Source organism: Sporothrix brasiliensis (genome assembly GCF_000820605.1).
Source record: "Sporothrix brasiliensis 5110 chromosome Unknown Cont21, whole genome shotgun sequence".
Lineage (NCBI taxonomy): Eukaryota > Fungi > Ascomycota > Sordariomycetes > Ophiostomatales > Ophiostomataceae > Sporothrix > Sporothrix brasiliensis.
The window spans coordinates 560,527-580,838 of record NW_024467140.1 but is presented as its reverse complement, the minus strand read 5'-3'; the positions used below and the strand labels follow the sequence as shown (position 1 = coordinate 580,838).

The 20,312-nt window shown below is 41.7% G+C and overlaps 3 protein-coding genes across 3 annotated transcripts; 2 read left to right on the top strand and 1 right to left on the bottom strand.

The window, feature by feature from the left end:
- Window positions 1-3,702: 3,702 nt before the first annotated feature.
- On the top strand, window positions 3,703-5,325 carry SPBR_04920 (kynureninase; the record flags this gene model as incomplete). Its single annotated transcript, XM_040763197.1, has 2 exons — window positions 3,703-4,191; window positions 4,393-5,325. The coding sequence occupies 2 exons, from the start codon at window positions 3,703-3,705 to the stop codon at window positions 5,323-5,325; spliced, it is 1,422 nt and encodes a 473-aa protein (XP_040615202.1).
- A 3,924-nt stretch (window positions 5,326-9,249) lies between these two features.
- On the bottom strand, window positions 9,250-9,850 carry SPBR_05336 (large subunit ribosomal protein L32e; the record flags this gene model as incomplete). Its single annotated transcript, XM_040763613.1, has 3 exons — window positions 9,250-9,375; window positions 9,553-9,677; window positions 9,811-9,850. 3 exons carry the CDS (start codon window positions 9,848-9,850, stop codon window positions 9,250-9,252), a joined length of 291 nt encoding a protein of 96 aa, XP_040615201.1.
- A 1,034-nt stretch (window positions 9,851-10,884) lies between these two features.
- SPBR_08934 (COP9 signalosome complex subunit 5) lies at window positions 10,885-12,094 on the top strand (the record flags this gene model as incomplete). The annotated part of the gene is made up of 2 exons (XM_040767060.1): window positions 10,885-10,915; window positions 11,013-12,094. The coding sequence occupies 2 exons, from the start codon at window positions 10,885-10,887 to the stop codon at window positions 12,092-12,094; spliced, it is 1,113 nt and encodes a 370-aa protein (XP_040615200.1).
- Window positions 12,095-20,312: the final 8,218 nt, after the last annotated feature.

Here is a 20,312-nt window from a genome sequence, read left to right as displayed (position 1 = left end):
GGCGACATCCACACCGCTGACGGTGACTCGAAGGAACGATAGGTCAGAGATATCACCCGCGCTTGCGGTGGAGAATAAACCCGCAGGTATCCCGGGAGAAACGTTTCCACTCTCATTTTCAGTCCTCATAGTTGTCACTTGGCTTTCCGGTATCGCGTCTATGCGTTTATCTGCTGTATAAGTCACACAACGGAGTAGCTCACCACTCCAGACTGTTGCACAGCAGATAGGAACTTTCCAATTTTAAAGACGGTATCTGTGGCGGTGGCACAGAGTGAGAAAGTAGTCCTGCGAAAATACGTACCTTCGTATGGTTCTCTTTGAGGTTCCCTTGTGCCAATAAAGCTGCAGGCCGTTCAGGGCGGCAGAGATAGGTCAAGTCACACAGATATCTGGAACGTCTTGGGTTGCGCTCTCCCGTACGAGATCCGGTTTGCTGAAAGTACGAATCCGGTCGGCGAGAGGATATGCGTCTAGGACAAAAACGAGGTCAGCGACGTACTCCAATTTGGAGTCATCGAAGTGGATACTTGGTGCGTGGCATGCAGTTCGAGATGCCATTGTCTTTACATTAACATCGGGCCCAGTGCCAGCCTCACACGGCCCGATGGGTGCAGGACAGGGGGGGGAGATAAGGACGAAGGCTTAAAGGTACAACTTACCGAAGCGAGGTGGCTGCACCACAAGTCTTACATAGACAAGATAAGGAGATGAAGGTGAATATTTGGAATGCAGTTCACAAGTGCAAATGGGAAGAGAATAGAGGAGGGCAGCGGTTTAAATCGGGGACGGATGAAGGAAGTTGCTGATGAAGACGTCGGTTGCTACAACAGATTGCAGGGTCTTGGTATGCAGTGTTGGGCCGGTTGTGCCTTAGCTAGACGTTAGTGTGTACTTTGTAAATGCCACGAACGAATGGTCTAGACGCGAAAAGGGAAGCGACAATGGGGAACAAAAGCAATAGAACATTCCAATACAATAAGTTTTACGTGACAAGTGACTGCGGTGTCGTCGATTCTTATACTTTTTACGTGTTAGTACATAAATGAGCAACCACGTCTACACCAAGAAAAGAAGGAGCCGCCACCGAACAATCCAGAGAGGGGCAGTTGACCTAAAGCATTGTCCCATACCATGCAAGGAAGGCAAATCGAGTGGTTAGTCACCGTGACCTCTTGGGCTCGTACAAGGCTATTATTTTCCTCGTCTCTTTTTTACCCTTTTTGTGTCTTATGTCCCTCGCTGCGCCCGATCCTTTCTTTAGAACACTTTTTTTTTGGTCTTGTGCCTGGTTCATTCCGAGTTCAGCCATTCAGCCATTCCCAGCTTCAACGTGGCAATAACCCTGGTCTGGCCTTGTCCACCGCCAAACTCCGTATGCACATACCATCCAGAAGTGTTTTTCAGTTGTATCAGTCTGCATATACGTAATTGTATGGCACTTTATGAAATCGCCCCGGTGGTGCCTCCCTTCCCCAACATCATAAAAAGGACATGTAGAAAAAAAACCCTCGATCGTAGGAATGGGAATAACAAAGAAAACCTGTCTTATGGCGATTCCATCAGCCGGTATTTGCTTGCTGTTTGGTTTAACTGGAATCGTTTCTGGGCAAGACCGTCGTGAGACTCTGAGCCCGACGTGATGATTTCGACTTCGATAGAGTATCTTACGTGCTAGTTCTGACATACTGCGTAGTAAAACGACATTCTCCGTTATCAATCCTAAACATAAAACGAAGTACAACATGTTCCATACTGATACGGTGAATAATGGTTGGCAAGATACAAAAGCAGCTCCCGAGCGTATCCGCACAGTGGGGACGCGGTTTTCTCCACAAGTTAATCCCACTGCAGAGAGCGGCTATTCGAGGCTCTGTGCGCCACTTTGTATTTCTCGACTTTTCAGGAAATAATACACGTACGCCTGTAATATTTGTACTGCGTCGCGTATATCGACCAGACTTTAAAGAACCAGCAACAAACAAATCCAGGACTCCAGCGTAGTTGATTGCCGAGCATAGGTTTATTGGTATCTCTTGCTCGGCCGCCTGGAAATTTGAATTTCACCTTCATACTACATACTGCTATCAATGATTCATGGTACCTTAAGATTTGCTCAGGGCTACGTCGTAATACACGTCGGACGTACGAAGTATTGTCAACTTAGTACTGCCGTCGCTCGTCCTAGTTGAGCGCAATCTTCCCCGCCTCTCCACCTCCCAAAATAGACCGGTGTGGGTTGGTGGTTTTGACCTTCGCGACCCGTTGACTTTGTCTTAATGTCTTGTCTTCAAACAATAGTTCAATGTACCGGGTATTCGTAGCAGTACATCTTTACCGCCTCTTCGTGGTCGTCACTTTGACAAACAGGTGGCTGCCAGGGCGACAGTGGCCAAGCTTGGCTGGGCGCCATGTCGACAATGGTGGAAACAACTGCAGGATACGTAAAATGTATAAGCTCAAAAACATCTCGATCAGCGATTCTATTCGACGATTTTAACAATTCGACCTTCCGACGCACCCCTGCCGGTGTGCTCGTGATGTGTCAGAAACTTTCGCAAGTACGTAAAAATACGTAACACATCAAAACGGCGATGCGCCGGTTGTCTGGCCCCAGTCAGCCGGTTGACCCCAGCCCCGCGCTTGGCGTCGAAACGGGAATGTCCTTGCAATTTTGATTACCCCTTTGTTACGGAATGTTGCCGGGACTGCCATTTCAGGTACCACGGGCTAGACCGACTAGTGGCACGATCTCCTTTCCTGCTGCCCCGTGACGTGAAGGTATTTTCCATCTCGTGTTTAATTGTCCGCCAGTTTCTCTTTGTTCTTTCGTTCCTTTGACTATTACGAAAGAGAAGTACGACATACTCCGTTCGTTGTGCGTCATACGAAGTAATACAATGAAGCTCTCCTGACGGGCCACTCCCTGCTGATACATTCGTAGGGTGGCGAGATCCAAATATTGGCAACATGTATGGGGTGTGCAGGGAGCCCGTTGGCGTGTTGCACTTACCCAATTGCCATCAATCTACGACGTAGTGTCAATTCTTGTAAGAGGACAATCTGTCGCTTTTCAGAAATGATTTCTGCAATGACCGCATGCTCCCTACTTATTTATATGTGCGCCGCTCCAGGGCGACAAGGATGAGCATGGGCTACCTATTGCTCGGCAAAAACGAATGGTTCCGGTTCAGTTCAGGACAATATAGTTCCTACAGTCTGTTCTGACCGAACACTGACCAAATTCTTATCACGAGTCTAAGGGGAGCATGATAGTTGGACTGATATAAGAGCGGTCTGACATGCTGACAAAATAGCGCTGACTAGTGGGGAACAGGCCCTGTGCAGTATACTCCGTACCGTCATAATTGTTGAAGGTGAAAAATGCAGCTCAGTTGCAGTACTTTCTCTCTCTCCTGTGGTCCTCAAAGAACGACGTGATTCGTAAGGCGACACTCGGGAACGAATCAGGAGGAGTACGACGGGTTCTTGTATTTGAGAAGGGGCCAGGGGAAAGGGGGGCAAAGGCTCCAGCAAAATTGATGGTTCTAGCCCCTCCATTTGTGCCACCAATTGGGCACCAGTGCTGCCATCCATTGCCCCATCCTTCCGATGCAATCATAAAATATTCATTGCAACAACATCTCTTGTACGGAGCAGTAATACGGCCTATGCTTACGCTCGCCACCAGCCATCACCATTATGAGCCTACTAATACCGGCCCGGGAACGTGCTCGGTCACTCGACCGGAAAGACGAGCTAAGGCGCTTTCGCAGCGAGTTTGCTATCCCGAGCACGTCACAAATCCACAGTGATACACTCACTCTCCCGAGCGACAATACGGGAGCGCCGACCGTACCTCGACGGAGCATCTACCTCTGCGGCAACTCGCTGGGCCTCCAGCCTATGCGCACTGCAACGCGCATCCAGCAACACTTATCGACGTGGGCTGCACAGGGGGTGCAAGGCCACTTCAAACCGCTGGCCGACAGCCCATTACCAACATGGCTGGATGCCGATGCTAAGGCTGCAGAAATGATTGCACCCATCGTCGGCGCCGAGACGTCCGAGGTTGCAGTCATGCAGACATTAACGGCTAATCTGCACCTGCTGCTGTCTGCATTCTACCGACCGGAGACCCGCGGGCGGCACAAGATTATTTTAGAAAGCAAGGCTTTCCCTAGTGACCATGTAAATCACACACAGCCTTGCAAAGGCTCGCACCCTCTCCCCCTCCAAAAGGATCACCAGCGTGCGGCAGTGACATAGTGCAAAAACTGCTTTCATGGAAGACTCACGAGAATATCATGCCTGCACCGGTATTTCAATATTGTACACGGTCCGACTTTGCAATGTGAGGCGATAACTAACCGGGGTTATGCTTCTAAGTAGTTTGCTGTCGAGACTCAAATTCGCCACCACGGACTGTCCGTTGCGACGTCTATGGTTGTCGTCGATATGCCGTCGTCCGAAAACCCCAGCACCGCTACCCACGATGTGATGGCAACCATCTCTCGGCATGCCGTTGACACAGCGGTGCTGCTCCTACCCGGCATCCAGTACTACAGCGGCGAGTTCTTGGATATTCCCGTCATCACTGACTTTGCCCATGCTCACGGCATCTTTGTGATCTGGGACCTAGCCCACGCAGTAGGCAACGTGCCCCTTCGGCTACATGACTGGGACGTTGATGCAGCTGTCTGGTGTAGTTACAAGTATCTTAATAGTGGGCCCGGCGGCATCGGCGGCTTGTTTGTCCACACTCGTCACAGCCAGGTTACACGGTCCATCATCGACGACCAACCACACACCGGATTTCCAAACCGGCTTGCGGGCTGGTGGGGTAACGATAAGGCCACGCGCTTTGCGATGACCACAAAGTTTCATCCTGTACCGGGCGCCGCTGGCTTCCAGCTCAGCAACCCAAGCATTTTGGACATTACAAGCCTCTGCGCGTCGCTTGAGGTCTTCCGGGAAGCTGGTGGCGTGGATGCTTTGCGAAAAAAATCCGTCGGTTTGACGGGCTTCTTGGAGGCATTGCTCAATTCTTTACCTAGCGAGTTGCGTAGCAAGTTTCGCATTCTTACGCCGTCGGTTCCCGCCCATAGAGGCGCGCAGCTGAGCCTTCTCATTGGCGACGGGTTGCTGGACTCTGTGATGGATGTGCTACTTGCACGTTCTGTCATTGCCGACGAGAGGAAACCCAATGTTATTCGTGTTGCTCCCGCACCGCTCTATAATTCCTACGAGGATTGTGTCGACTTTGTTGAAGCTTTTGAGGATGCTTTGAAGAAGGCCGGCGCACCCTCTCCGGGTGTGAATTGAGCAATTAGTTGTATGTTTGGCGCATTAACAAAAAAACATTAACAAAAAACACCCGTTATGTTTTGGGGGCGGACGAATGATCACGTTTTATCTACACGAGACCATGCTTCGTGGTCCGTAGGTCGTAATCGAATCCAGGGCTCGCAATTGATACTTACAAGATATTATAGCCAAGGGCGCGGGCAAGTTTCATATATCATCTCGTCTTTGTAATTTTAAGTGTGTACCCAGCCCCAGATGTGACTGTCACATCAACCACAGAATTTATGAAATATCCGGCATTATTGTGTCCAACCTGTCAGGCTCCGATGTCCACAATGGGCTAACATCACACTTGGGAGAGACTGACTCTGTTTCACAGGTGCACGCGCTAAGAGGCGGGACGTGCTTTTTAGAAGGCAACTGCCCCATGCCTTCCCCGACACACTTTGTCTATTTGACATATGGAATCCTTCAGCTCTTTGTGTCCCGCATCTTGGTTTCTACTACACGCGATAATAGCCACGAACTGACTGCCACCTCTTTTTGGATCTCAATTAACACTGTCGTGCTACGTGCGTTTCTTTAATCTCACACTTGTTGCTCATAGCAAATCCTTCCTCGTACCTTGTCGCTCTTTGACTTGACCAACGGTGCTACTTGCTTTAACACATTCTTGCACTATTTGATCAACAATAAAAGGCGGGGAGGCTCACAAGCACACAAGCAGGCCTCCACACGTGGTGGTAGCCACGACGCCAACGAAATTTTGTGACAAAAAACGGCAGCTCGTCGCAATGGACATATTTTGTTCTGGCACACCGGCCGGCCTTTGCGACATTAGGGCGAACACTTCACGGCCCACCGGTTACCGAAACATCGCCGGTTCTCTCCTGACCCGACCGTGGATTGGCATTATTGTACTTGTGGCTGTGACCGCAGCTGCTACAGCGTCCCCTCCTGTCGGACAACAGTTCCTTGACTCAAACTCCACAAGCTGGCATAAATATATCAGAGCACCAGGAAGCAAAATTATTCCTCCCGCTCGCATCCTCCCCCAATATACCACAGGCAACGTGACCAACACGGATGGCCTGCTCCAACATGGGTCTGGTCCGACTGTTCTTACGCGACTGGTAACAGATGACGGAGTTCCGTCCTTCGTCATTGACTTTGGTATCAATGTCGCCGGCCAGCTGTCAATTGACTTCGCCGGAGCCCACAACACCACGACAGGTTTTCCTGGTATTTCGTTAGCTTTTTCCGAAACCCTACAATACCTATCCAACCGGAGTGACTTTACCAGATCTGATAATGCTGGGGGTGTAAGTCTTGTCAACCATTATGGTATCATCTCCAGTATATTTGCGTGCCTCCCATCCTCAATGAGGATAAAACGCATTTTGTTCTTCTTGCAAGGTTCTTCTGAAACCTAACTTTGAATCTGAACCACTGATATAGAACTTAAAGCTGACATCCGGCACTGATCAAGTGAGCAAACCATCCGTACCCCCATTATCATTGTCACTCTATTTTCTAAACCGTTTTAGGTGGCCGTGAAACCAGAGCCCTATTCATGGACAAATCAATTCGGCTGCGAGTATGGCACGCAGGTGTGCGCAGATGGACTGCATGGCTTCCGTTATGTCAAAATTCGACTGGCTTCTCTACCCACTGATTCCCCATACACTTCCGCATATGGCTCGGTGTCTATTTCCGCCATTAACCTCCAGTATTCTGGTTATCTTGGCACTCCCGATACGTTTACAGGTCATTTCGAGTGCTCCGATCCAGATATCACGCAGTGGTGGTATGATGCCGTGTACACAAATGACCTCTGTACGGACAGTTTTCTTTCCAACACCACCGATCCGCGGAATGCTGCAAGTCCATCGTTACTTGGAAAACTTGTCTTACTTGATGGTCCAAAGAGGGATCGGGACCCTTATGTCGGTGATCTCGCTGTTTCAGCACTAACTACGTATCTGTCGCACAATACCAGCGAAGCGTCCTTGAACGTCCTCGAAGATCTTGCTCGTCACCAAAGAGACGACGGCTGGATACCTCCTGCTAGCATGTAAGTTTCAATTCGGCGTCGATTTCTTACGATTTCTTTGCTGCTCAAGTACATCAAGAAACAGTGTTAACAAAAGCAGCAATGACTATACTCTGCCTCTATTTGATTATCCCCTTTGGTGGGTTGTATGCAGCGCAGACTACGTCATGTATACAGGAAACGTTTCCTACTGGAATTCCTATTATAGAGTTCTTGTCAAAGTCTTAGACGAGTACTACGTCTCTAACACCAACACCGCAACATCATTGATAGAACGCCCAGGAGGTACAGGTGACTTTGCTTTCCTTCCTCGCACCGGGCCTGTTACATACTACAACGCTCTCTATATCCACGCTCTGCAATATGCAGCGAATGTGGCTCAAATTCTCAACAACTCTGAAGATGTATTACGCTGGCAAACCCGGGCCTCGGCGGTTGGACAAGCCCTCCTTAAACGAAACTATGATACCAGCGCTGGTGCATTCTTTGATGGCGGTCCGTGCTCAAACAACACCATCTGTCCAACCCACTCTCAGGATGGCAATAGCTTAGCAATTCTTTCTGGCGTTGTCCCCAGTGGCCTATCATCCGACACCAGTATTGCCGAATCAATATTGGCTTACATGAACCGGACGATGTATAGACCATATGGGAATGCACTTTTCGACAACAGCAGCATCTTGGATCCCGGTGGGGATTACGCAAACCGTGTCTATGCGTTCACCTCTTATTTCGAGATCGCTGCGAGGTTTGAAACATCGCTCAAGACCTCTCAAGGTGCCCTGGAGGAAACGCGAAGGCTCTTCGGATGGATGGCTGGACATGATCCCACAGTAACAGTCTGGGAAGGCATTGGAAAAGATGGCGCTCCGTACGAGTCTGGGTTCACATCCATGTCTCATGGCTGGTCCACAGGAATTGTGCCTCTCTTAGTTAACTATGTCCTAGGTGTGAGTCCTGCTGCACCCGGCTTCAAAAAGTGGAGAGTGAAGCCAGTTTTACCAGCTATGGATAACATTAGTTGGGCAAGTGGACTCGTGCCTACACCAGATGGGGGAATCTGGGTTCAGTGGGAAAGGCGTCGTGGGACCTTTGTATTGCTCGTCAGTGCACCAGATGGGACCGAAGGGACAGTAACCATTGCACTATCGGCTGGCGAATCCAGCTCAGTCAGCGTGGATGGAACGGTCGTCTACAGCCAGAAGGACAGAAAAGTGGGTGATAACAATGGCTACGTGAGCATTTCTCTTCAAGGTGGCAGGCATATCATGATTGTCCATTGATATTCACCGAAATTTATCCATTGGTGTTTTCCGTTTTGTTTTTCAAGAAAGTGGAATAATATCGGTTCGTATTATTGCTGTGTTATCTCGTTCCCTATCACCACCATCCGATGGTAAGGATTTGCGTTGCTTCACAATCCCAACAGGACGACAGGTAAAGTTTATTCTCGTTCCACATTTCGCGGCGTCCGAGTATTGTTTCCACAAACCGTCCAAACATACTTATCGTCACTGCTCATTTCCAAAACGGTTGATTTAACGGCCATTGGTCACCCATTTGCCCTTTTTCGTTATTTATTTTTTTTTGCGAGAAAAAAAAGTCTTAACAAAACCCCGTTCTTCTTATGAAACATAGGGTATCAGAAAGCTATCCTTTGGTGAACAATCACACCTCAGTCGTAACCTTAGCCTTCGAGTTGGTCACCTTGACGCCCAGCTGCTTCGCTCTTGCAATAATATCGATTCTCTTTCTGGAGGAGACATTGTGGGCAATCCTAGATAAAACGTCAGCAGCTGTAACAATCCGAATTTAGGTCACGTCAAAAAGGATTATGACAAAGCCCAAAACAGGCCTCGAGTCTGAAAATGAAGTGCATGTGGTGACACCTACTCCGCGGCGTATGTCCGGCTGTGCATCAGCAAAAGCTCGACGTCGTTGACGTTGCTGACAAGAAAGGCCTTGTGTCCAGACGGGGTCATGTGGCGGGTCTTCTTGTTGGAGCCGAAGCCAATCTGTCGAGCAATAATGTCAGCTCAATTCGAAGATCTAAAACGAAGTGTAAAATGGCTGTTTCACCCGCATCCATCCCGTCCTCTGTTCATTCCACGCTCCCAGTAGATTCCACGCTCTTTGTTCTCCCTTGTCATCGATCGACATCACGAACGGCTCAGTGCAGGACTTAAACGTACCGACGGCAGGACCTGCTGGCCCCGGAATCGCCGACGAACACGGCTGTCAATACCCTTGGGCTTTCTCCAGCTAGAGTCAACGCGCATAAACCGGTCACTCTGGTGCCGGCTGAAATGCTTGGTGCCTGTAAAGCCAGAAAAACGACGTTAATAACGATCCACGGGAGAGTCGATGTGACGTTGTGTTTCGATATCAAAGTTCGCGATTATCGAAAGGGCATGATGCTCCGACTTTGAGTATCGAAGGATCAGACGTACGCTTCTTGACGATAGGAACGTGCTTCTTTGCGGAAACCATCTTAATTGACGAATCGACCAGTAAGTATTGATATTCTGGAGCTATTGTTGACGGGAATATATCCAGTGTCGCATACCTTGTCGGATTTGCTGTCGTGCTTTTGACGATACGTTGTCTTAGATGCGGAAGTAGAAAGAGTGACAAAGGTAACATTAAATGAAGAAGATTTTTCTTCTCTGCCCAGTTTGCAAATTTCGCGCTAGCAGAGGGCTTTGCCTTAGGGCTGGAGCGCCCCGTGAAAAAATAATTGAGATGTGGGCCGATGAAACTGTGTGGCTGTGCCATTACCAAATATATTAGTCACGTGATGGTCCCATATTGAGTCATGTGACTCCATCTCAACGATTTCTTACCGGACTGGGGGAGAAATACTACGTCGTACTTGGTCGACAACAGATAATAAGCTGTTTACTTCGAATTTCGCGATAGAAATGAACTTTCACTACGTACAGGGTTTTCCAATAGAAACAAGATAACCCATTAAACGGAATTCAACTAAGCACACCGATCTTCAAGACTCGATAGCATGATAGTTGCCAAGTCACTATTTGACACAACCCAATGATTGTGTTTCGGAAAGTAGTGAAGATGATCTCTCCATCCGAATATTACACAGCCCAGGAACTTGGTGCAATAACACTCTAAGCTGCTTTCCGTCGTTATCAAGCTCCCTAAGTATAGTACGCATTTAGGGGCATCTGAAATTGATAAAAAAAAAGTACTGCCAACACCCCCAAGGGCGGCAGAGCCCTCTAAGTCTGTTGTCTGCAGCTGTAACGGTCCAACATGCTCTGCTATAGAGCTGAATTTCTACAAAGAACAAGGAGAAGGTCAGGATAAATTGACGTTAAGCGCAGTGGATAATTTTCATTTGTAGAGAATAGTAGTTTCTTTGTCAGCAACAAGTGGAACCTGCCCCGCCTTCTGTGGTAGGCAACGAAACACGCTCTATCTTATCTTCGCTCATGCATCGACCCAGATACCGTTGGGCACAACGACGATAATTTAAGTAAGAACGCTCCATCGTCAACAGGATGGAGGCCGTGTCGCAATTCTGGGGCAAAGGTATGCGTATTCTAGACTACTTATAACAACACCCTATCTAGCAAAAACTCCCATAGACCGAGAAAGGGTTCTTTGCTAATTTCATGACGCCTGGAAGGCCTCGATACCAAAGTTGATCCAGTTCGAGATGCTCTATACAACTACGATGCCGAGGCCCAGAAAGCAATCAACGACGATCGCCCATGGGCAAGGGATCCAAATTACTTTAAGATGGTTCGCATCAGTGCAATTGCTCTCATCAAGATGGTGATGCACTCCCGGTCCGGTGGCTCTCTCGAGGTGATGGGCCTGATGCAAGGCTATGTTGATGGAACAACTCTTGTGGTCACAGACGCTTTCCGCCTGCCAGTAGAAGGCACTGAAACACGAGTCAACGCTCAAGACGAAGCAAACGAGTACCTTGTGGAATATCTGAAACTTTGTCGTGACCAAGGCCGCATGGAAAATGTCATAGGGTGGTACCACTCGCACCCTGGGTATGGCTGCTGGCTCAGTGGCATCGACGTGAGTACTCAAGCAATGCAGCAAACATTCAACGATCCCTTTGTTGCCGTTGTTGTCGATCCCGACAGAACGATCAGTGCTGGAAAAGTAGAGATTGGCGCGTTCAGAACATATCCTGAAAACTTTAAGGCTGCAGAAAGCGGCCCAGGGAACTACTCGGGCGCTGCGTCGGATGGTTTCCAGTCTGTTCCACTAAATAAAGCGGACGATTTCGGAGCTCATTCGAGTCGTTATTACAGCCTTGAAATTGAGCACTTCAAGAGCTCCTTGGACGCCTATCTTCTGGACCTCCTCTGGAACAAGTACTGGGTCCAAACACTGTCCCAAAGTCCCCTCCTAACTAACCGAGACTACGAAAACAAACAAATTCTCGACCTCGGGCAGAAGATCAAGGAAGTCACAGCCACAATCCAACGTGTCGGCCGCGGTGGTGGCCAGACAAGTGGCACTGGGGTTGGTTCGGCTTATGGCAGTGGTGGCATGGCAAGAAAGTCAATACAGCAGGCGTCGGAGAGAGTCGAGCGCAATAGTAAAATTCTCGCGGCGAGAGAGAGATCAGGTTTAATGGCCAGTGACATAAAGTCAAACGTCTTTAACTCGGACCCAACAAACACTGGCGCCAGCGCTGGGACAAGTACCGATTCAGCAACCATTACAAAACCTCCGTTGGCATAGACGGTCTACATCATATTTGACAAATCCTGGTTTTATGTCACGGCTCATCGGCGGGGTTGACACATTTCCTTTATCGTCTTTCTCATGATAACTACGGAGGCAATGATTTTGAGCTCGATTCACATAGGCAATGAACTGTCCGATAATTATCATTGCGTGTGATATGTCCATTATCTAGTATAATAAATCACAAGCAATGCATACCAACAGCCCGGAACTAGTAATCAGAAAACTAGTCCAACCGAGAGTCGGTAACAGTACTTGCGAGTCGGAGTCTGCTCAGTGTTTCGGATCTACCGAGGTATTCCATGAGGTGCGATATTTGCGGTCCCTTGTTGAGACCAAGAAGACCCCAGCGCAAAAACTTGTAACCAGCCGCCACCGGCGTACCTTCGGCCTCACGGTACGTAACACGCTTTGTAATGTCTCCGAGTGTGGTGTGTATCGTGTCTGCAGACCAATTCTTGTCGTCAATATGGCCAAGTTGCTCAATAAAATATCCCATAACACCAAACGTAGAACTAGGTGCTTCATCGATGAACAAACTAGCGGAAACTGGTAGAACGCCAGGAAGTAACTCCTTGATGTATATGGCTGGTGGCTTCCAGACAAGATATCGAATTGCGTGGAAAAAGCTAGGTATGGTGACCGCGTCATTTCGACAAATCCGTACAGCGGTACGGATGCGATTACGGATGGGACCGTCATCCAAGTTGCCTTCATAGGGATGCAACTGAAATATTGGCTCACCAAGCAAAGAAAGTGAATGTCTATCCGTCAGCTGCTCTTGCAGGCCGTCTGCCGAAGGGCGCTGTCTTTTGGCCTCGGTCTCGCGCACCAGCTGCAGCACTGGGCCACCGATGTATTCGTCGACAATGCGGTCATTCTCCAACGACGGGTTGCTGAGAGCCATCTGAATGTGCTTTTTGTGGAAGAACCCCAACTTCTCCGTGTTGACAACGATATCCCCCTTGGTAAACTTCAAATCAAACTAAATGACATATAAGCGACATATTCCAAAACGTTTTCGGAATTCACAAGGCTAGATTTCTCACATTTTTGACCATGTCGTCAAGGCTCATGACCCCCTTGTTTGACGATTTGGTGGGATTCCATCCAAGGAGTGCCGAAAAGTTCAACAGCGCTTCTGGTGGTACGCCATCTCGTTTGTACGAGTCAATTCCGATGTCCATGTTCCGTTTGCTCAGTTTTTGCCGATGGGAATCGACAAGAAGTCCAACGTGGGCAAACTTAGGTGCCTCCCAACCAAAGGCATCATATAAGCTCGCGTGCTTAGCAGTGGATATAAGCCATTCCTGTGATAGCTGGTCAGTTACCACCGGTCTCTTTTACACCGGCCACCATTGGACAGTCATTGAAAGAAAGAAAAGAGCGTCAGTTGGTAGCCATTTAATAACTGGGAGGGAGGCATACTGCACCACGAACCACGTGTGTGATCTCCATAAGATGATCATCAACAACATTAGCGAAGTGGTAGGTCGGGAAACCGTCGCTCTTCATGATGATAAAATGGTCTTCGGGTAGCTTTTTCTTGTAGAGGCCGTACACGATGTCATAGACAGTTGCCGGGTTGGGGCCACTGCGAAATCTGACAGTATGTGCCTCTCCTTTCGCCGCTCTGTCTGCTGATTCATTTGCAGGGATGGACAAACACTTTCCCGGGTATGTACCAAGTGTGCCGTCTGCCTTCAAGTTTTTATGGTAGTGTGTGGTCATATCATCGTACGAGCAGAAGCAACGAAACGCTTTGCCCTCGTGTAGAAGTCGGTTCACGTATTGTTGATAAATGTGAAGACGTTCAGACTGTTGACAAACGTCAGGTTATGATGATACTCCAGCCACATATGTAACCTGCTGTTTATGCCATACCTGCTTATAAGGGCCATATGGGCCGCAACAGTCGGGACCTGTCAAGTTGTTAGATTGTGCCATTCAGCTATTTGACAAAACACTGTACACCGCCAGTACGGGCATATTGACCTTCGTCCCATGTAAGTCCTGCCCACCTCAGGTCATCGTATAGGCGGTCCTCTGCGCCAGGGACAATCCGTGACTGGTTTGAAAGCCTTGTTTAGATACGGATACGGTCGGATACGGCGTAGCAAAATAGCGCCTCCTACCTGATCTGTGTCTTCTAGTCTGAGTATAAACTTCCCATCGGTAGCGCGGGCTAAAAGGTAGTTATACAGTGCCGTCCGAAGAGACCCGAGATGAAGATAGCCTGTCGGAGACGGTGCAAAACGTGTCCGCGCGGGCCGGTCAGGTAGCTGTCTGTGTGTGGCTCGGCCAAGCTGCCGGTTGGAGGAAGGAGTGGAATGTGACGATGTGGACGAACGTGCTCTAAGTGTACGGTTCAAGTAGACGATATATGGTTGTGTACCGTTGGGAAGGTAAGCCGCTCGGCCTACTGGCATAAAGATATTCATTGCGTTTCGTTGAGCAGCTCAGCAGTTACAACATTGCTCAATGGTGCCCCGGTCTACCACCATGCCTGACCATCGGGTGCGCCAAGTGTGATATTATGACACAACCCCACCGTATAGTTAAGACTTTTTTTTGTTCAGCTTTAGCGAATTAAGGGCGCTGGCCCATATGAAGTCGATGTCGGAGAGTCGGGACATGGAAATTCTGGCTCCCAATAGCCTGGACACATGTGTACAAATAAGAAAAAAAAACTTACGTAATTTGAACACTGCCTCTGATTGGCCAACACACATGTGTGTAAATAAAACATCTAACATAATCGTTTTTATAACCAATATCGTTAAAAAATATCGTTAAAAGTTCGTTAAAGTGTAGTATAAACTATTATAAATAGTTGTGGGATAGGTCTTCACAATTAATTAGTTGATGAAAAGTATTAGTTTCGAGGACGAAGGTAGGTTTATATTATAACAAAGACTAATTCTTACCCCTTCTTCCTTTTAGGACGAAGGGGGGTCCTAGTATTTAAAAAGAAAAGGTTTTTTATTAACGTAGTGTTAACGTGTGGTTAATAAGAACTAGTCACACCGTGTTTTATTATATAAGTCTAGTTACTTAATTCGTAGTCTTTAGTTACGAATCGATTATAATGATTTTTTTTTTCGATAAACTAGGTTTTGGTTTTTTTACGACTTTTTTTGATCTTATTACTTTTAAAATATTTAAGTAAAAAGTATTAAACGTATTTAAATAACCGGTTTATTATTAAACGTTAATATTTAAATAAATATACCGTTTTAAGTTAAAATATAAATACTTATTTAACGTCGTCGTTTCCGTAAAGTATACGGTAATTATATAATAAATAAGTAACGACGAGTATTCGTAAGTTATTTTTATTTAAAACGTTTAAACATTCGTAAATATTGTTTCTTTTATAAATGTTATTTATTTTAATCGGTTTTTTTTCGTACGTAAGTATAAAGTTAATTATTCGGTTAAGTATTTATAACTCGTTTTTATATTTTTACTTTTTACTCGTCTTTAAATTTAACGAACGTTTTTTTAAGTAAATTATTTTTTACCTATAAAAGAATCGTAGTTTATTTTTCTTTCCTTTTTTTCCCTTTTAACGTTTTATGATTTTATCGATTACTTTTCGTTTATAAATCGTTAATCGAGTTTTTTTAATAACTTTTTTTTATTAATATATTATAATTTATTCGTTCGAAAGTCGTTTTTAATTAATTTTTTTAATATATCTTTTAAAATACTTTAACGTTTAAACGTAGTAAAAATAAGTCTTTAAACGATATTATAACGAGAATTTCGTAATCATTTTTTATTATCCCCTTTTTTTATATAATAACGTAAATAACTCGGGTTCGACAGTTTAACGTTTTATAACTGTATTAAATTATACATTTATTCGACGTATTATTAACTCGTTTCGTCGTTCGTTTATACTTTTTTATATCAATTAACTTATAATATCGAAGATTAATAAATACGTTCGTATTCGTATTACCGTTTAACGTATTAAAGTTAACTTATTTATAAGTCGTTCGTTGATCGTTAAACTTTTTTAACTTTAACTCGATACGTTACGGGTTATTTAATAAATAGTTTTACCGTTCGTAACAGAATCTTAACCTTTACTACTCTTTTTTAATTTATCAGTTAGTTCGTTTACAGTTTCGTTTATTACGTCTTTTAAAACTATTTCTTTTATACTTCGTCTTTTAATTATTAACTTTTTAAACTTAAATCATTTTTAATTACTCGGTAACTTTATAGTTTACGATATAACTACCCTTTAAGTATAAATCGTTCTCGATTAATTAATAATTTTACTACTTATAATATAATCGGAAGTTTATTTAACTCGACTCGTTTTTAATGTATTACGACTCTCGTTGCTTTTACGATTTAACGACGTATTATTAATAACATTATTCTTGTTTTTTTTTTTATAATACGGGTTACGTGTACAGACTTTTTAACGTTTTACTTATAAAATATTCGATTATAACGTTTTTAACGACTTATATTTAAACGACGATAATAATCAAGGTTAGGAATTAGTATTAGTATTTTAGTATTTAGTATTAGTATTTTTAGTTTTAAAATACTAAAAATACTAATACTAAGTTTTTTTTCGAATACTAGATTAATAATACTTAATTTTATATTTTATAAATAATAAAAAGAGTAATATTTCTTTTTAAATAATAAATAAATAAAATAAGTAATAAAACTAATATAAAATAATAGTATTTAATACTTTATAATACTTATATTAAACTTAAACTTAAAATTAATTCGAGCTTTATAACGTAAAAAGTAAAATATCACTTTTTAAAAAACGTTCCTTTACATTACGTTTTTTTAAAAAGTATCTTTTTACTTTTTTTTAATCAAGAATTTTACGGTTATTATACAAAAACCGTTTATTTTAATATATTTACGTTAAATACGTATTTTATTATCATATTCACCGTATATATTTAAAAATTAAAATGATTTTCAGTTTTAACGTATAAAAAGTAATATATTAATTTTAAAATATGTTTTTTTAAACGTATATTACGTTTTATAAAAAGTAAGTTTTTACTTTTTGATATTATTTTATGGTAATTCTACGAAAACATTTTATTTTATTATATTTACGTTACATATATATAGGTTACTATTATATTAACCGTATAACTTTAACAATTAAACTTATTTTAAAATTTTAAGTATAAAAAATAAAATATTAGTTTTAAAAAGTGTTCGTTTAAAACGTTTATTTTTATTCTATAAAAATAACTATTTATTTTTTAATTGTTATTTTACGGCAATAACTCGAAAACGTTTAATTTAATATATTTAAATTAAGTATATAAAGTATTGTTAATTATAATAAATAAATTTAAATAATAAAAATATTTCGGGTTATAAAATATAAAAAAGTAAAAATATAGTTTTAAAACGTGTACGGTTAAAACGTTTATTACGTTTTATAAAACCTAACTATTTATTTTTTAATTATTATTTTGCGGTAATTATACGAAAACGTTTTATTTTAATATATTTAAGCTAAATATATAATATATAATTATATTAACTGTCCATATTTTTTAAATAAAGATTTTTTAAATATTAAACGTAAAAAGTAAAAAATGAAATTTAAATAATTAAAATGTATTTATTAATAATGTTACGTTTTAATGTATCCACTAATAATACTATATACCGATTTTTTATTTATTGACGAAAAAATGTGTCTAAACCTTTTGTTTATTTTTTTAATTAGTTTAATTTTAATCCTTGTTTTTTTTTACTGATTTTAACGAAGTTTTTTACTATAAATAAAACCTTTACGACGTTTTTATTATTCGTTTTTCGTTTTTATCTTTAACATTTTCTTATTACTTTTTCCTTTTATTCGTTTTTCTTTTAACCTTTATTTATTTATTCATTTCTTTTATTTTTTTTCGACGTCCGGGACGGCGTTAAACTAACAAAATAGAGTTAGACGATACGTATACCCTTATATACGGTGACGATTTTATTATAACAGAGCCTTACGAACCGTCTTCACCAATTCGACGTCTTTTTCTAAGTAAAAAGAAAAAAATACCCCCTTTTAATCCCGACTTCGTTTTAAACGACGAAAATTCATCGGTTTATTTAATCTCGAAATAGATTAATACGTCGTATTCTTTTACCCTTTTTTGACGAAAGTGTCGACCGTTTAATTCGAGTTATTTGTATTCGGTAAGTTTTTTAATATTAATTATATTTTTATACTATTTTTTTTAAATATTAATATTTTAACGTTTTTTAAAGGTGTGGTCGTGGTTTTAAACTAGAACCTTTAAATAAATTTTAAAGTTCGAATTACGTCGTTTATTATAAAAAACACCACCCCGAAATAACTTATAATAAAGTTATAGAAAAAACACTTTCGAAAAGTAGGTTTATTTAATTTAATTTTTAAATTTAACTTTATTTATTCGTTTTTATTAATTCGTTTTATTTATTTTATAGTCGACGATTTACCCTTTATTCTTATAACGACCGAATCGGTAAATAGGTTATTTAACCTCTTTACTCGAAAAAGGCCCCGTTCGAATATAAATCTATTATAAGTAATAGTAGGATAGGTTTTCACGATAGATTAGTTAATAAAAAGTATTAGTTTTAAGGACGAAGGTAGGTGTGTATTATAATAAAGACTAATTCTTACCCCTTCTTCTTAAAAGGAAAAAGGGAGTCCTTTTATTTAAAGAGAAAGGTTTTTTACTAACGTGACGTTAACGTGTGGTTAAGGACTAGTTATACTACGTCTTATTATATAAGTTTAGTTGCTTAATTCGTAGTCTTCGATTACGAATCGATTATAATAATTATCCTTTTTTTTAATAAATTAAACTTTAATTCTTTTTACGACCTTTTTTAATCTTTTTACTTTTACTCGGGTAAAGAGTATTAAAAGTTATAATTAATCCTTTAATTATATACGATAGTTTATTAATTTATATACGAGTTACTTTATAATCTTTTATATTATATAATAGTCCGGTTTATTTATTATTAACGTAATATAAGGTTTAAAAGTATTAAACGTATTTAAACTATTTATTATTAAACGTTAATATTTAAATAAATATTCTCGTTTTTAGTTAAATACCGTTTAACGTCGTCGTTTTCGTAAAGTATATTAGTAGTTATATAATAAATAAGTAACGACGAGTATTTATAAGTTATTTTTACTCGAAACGTTTATTCGTAAATATCGTTCTTTTTATAAACGTTATTTACTTTTATCGTTCTTTTTTCGTATATAAGTATAAAGTTAATTACTCGGTTAAGTCTTTATTATAATTCGTTTTTACTCTTTTTACTTTTTACTCGTCTTTAATTTAACGAACGTTTTTTAAATAGATTATTTTTTATTCGTAAAAGAATCGTAACTCGTTTTCTTTCCCCTTTTTTTTTTAACGTTTCGTAAGTTTATTAATTATTTCCCGTTTATAAATCGTTAATCGAATTTTTTTAATAACTTTTTTTTATTCGTTAATATATTATAGTTTATTCGTTTAAAAGTCGTTTTTACTTACTATTTTTCAATATACTTTTTAAAACTTTTTAACGTTATAAATACGGTAAAAATAAGTCTTTAAACGATATTATAATAAGAATTTCATAATTTTCCCCTTTTATTTCCCCGTTTTTATATAATAACGTAAATAACTCGGGTTTAACCGTTTAACGTTTATCGACCGTATTAAACCGTACGTTTATTCGACGTACCGTAAACTCGTTTCGTTACTTATTTACCTTTTTTTATATTAATTAACTCGTAATATCGGAGGTTAAAAAACACGTTTACGTTTATATTATCGTTTAACGTATCGGTATTAATTCGTTTACGAGTTACTCGATAATCGTTAAACCTTTTTAACCTCGGTTTAATATATTATAACTTATTTAATAAATAACTTTACTATTTATAAAAGAATTTTAATTACGTTCGTTTTTTTTAAGTTTATCGTTTAGTTCGTTTATAATCTCGTTTATTCCGTCTTTCCGGACTACTTTTTTTACGTCTTATCTTTAAATCGTAAACCTTTCGGGTTTAAACCGTTCTTAACTATTTAATAACCTTACGTTTTATAACGTAGTTACGGACCCTTTTAACCCGACTCGTTCTCGACCTATTATAACTCCCGTTACTTTTATAACTCGATTACGTATTATTAACGATATTACTCCCGTTTCTTTT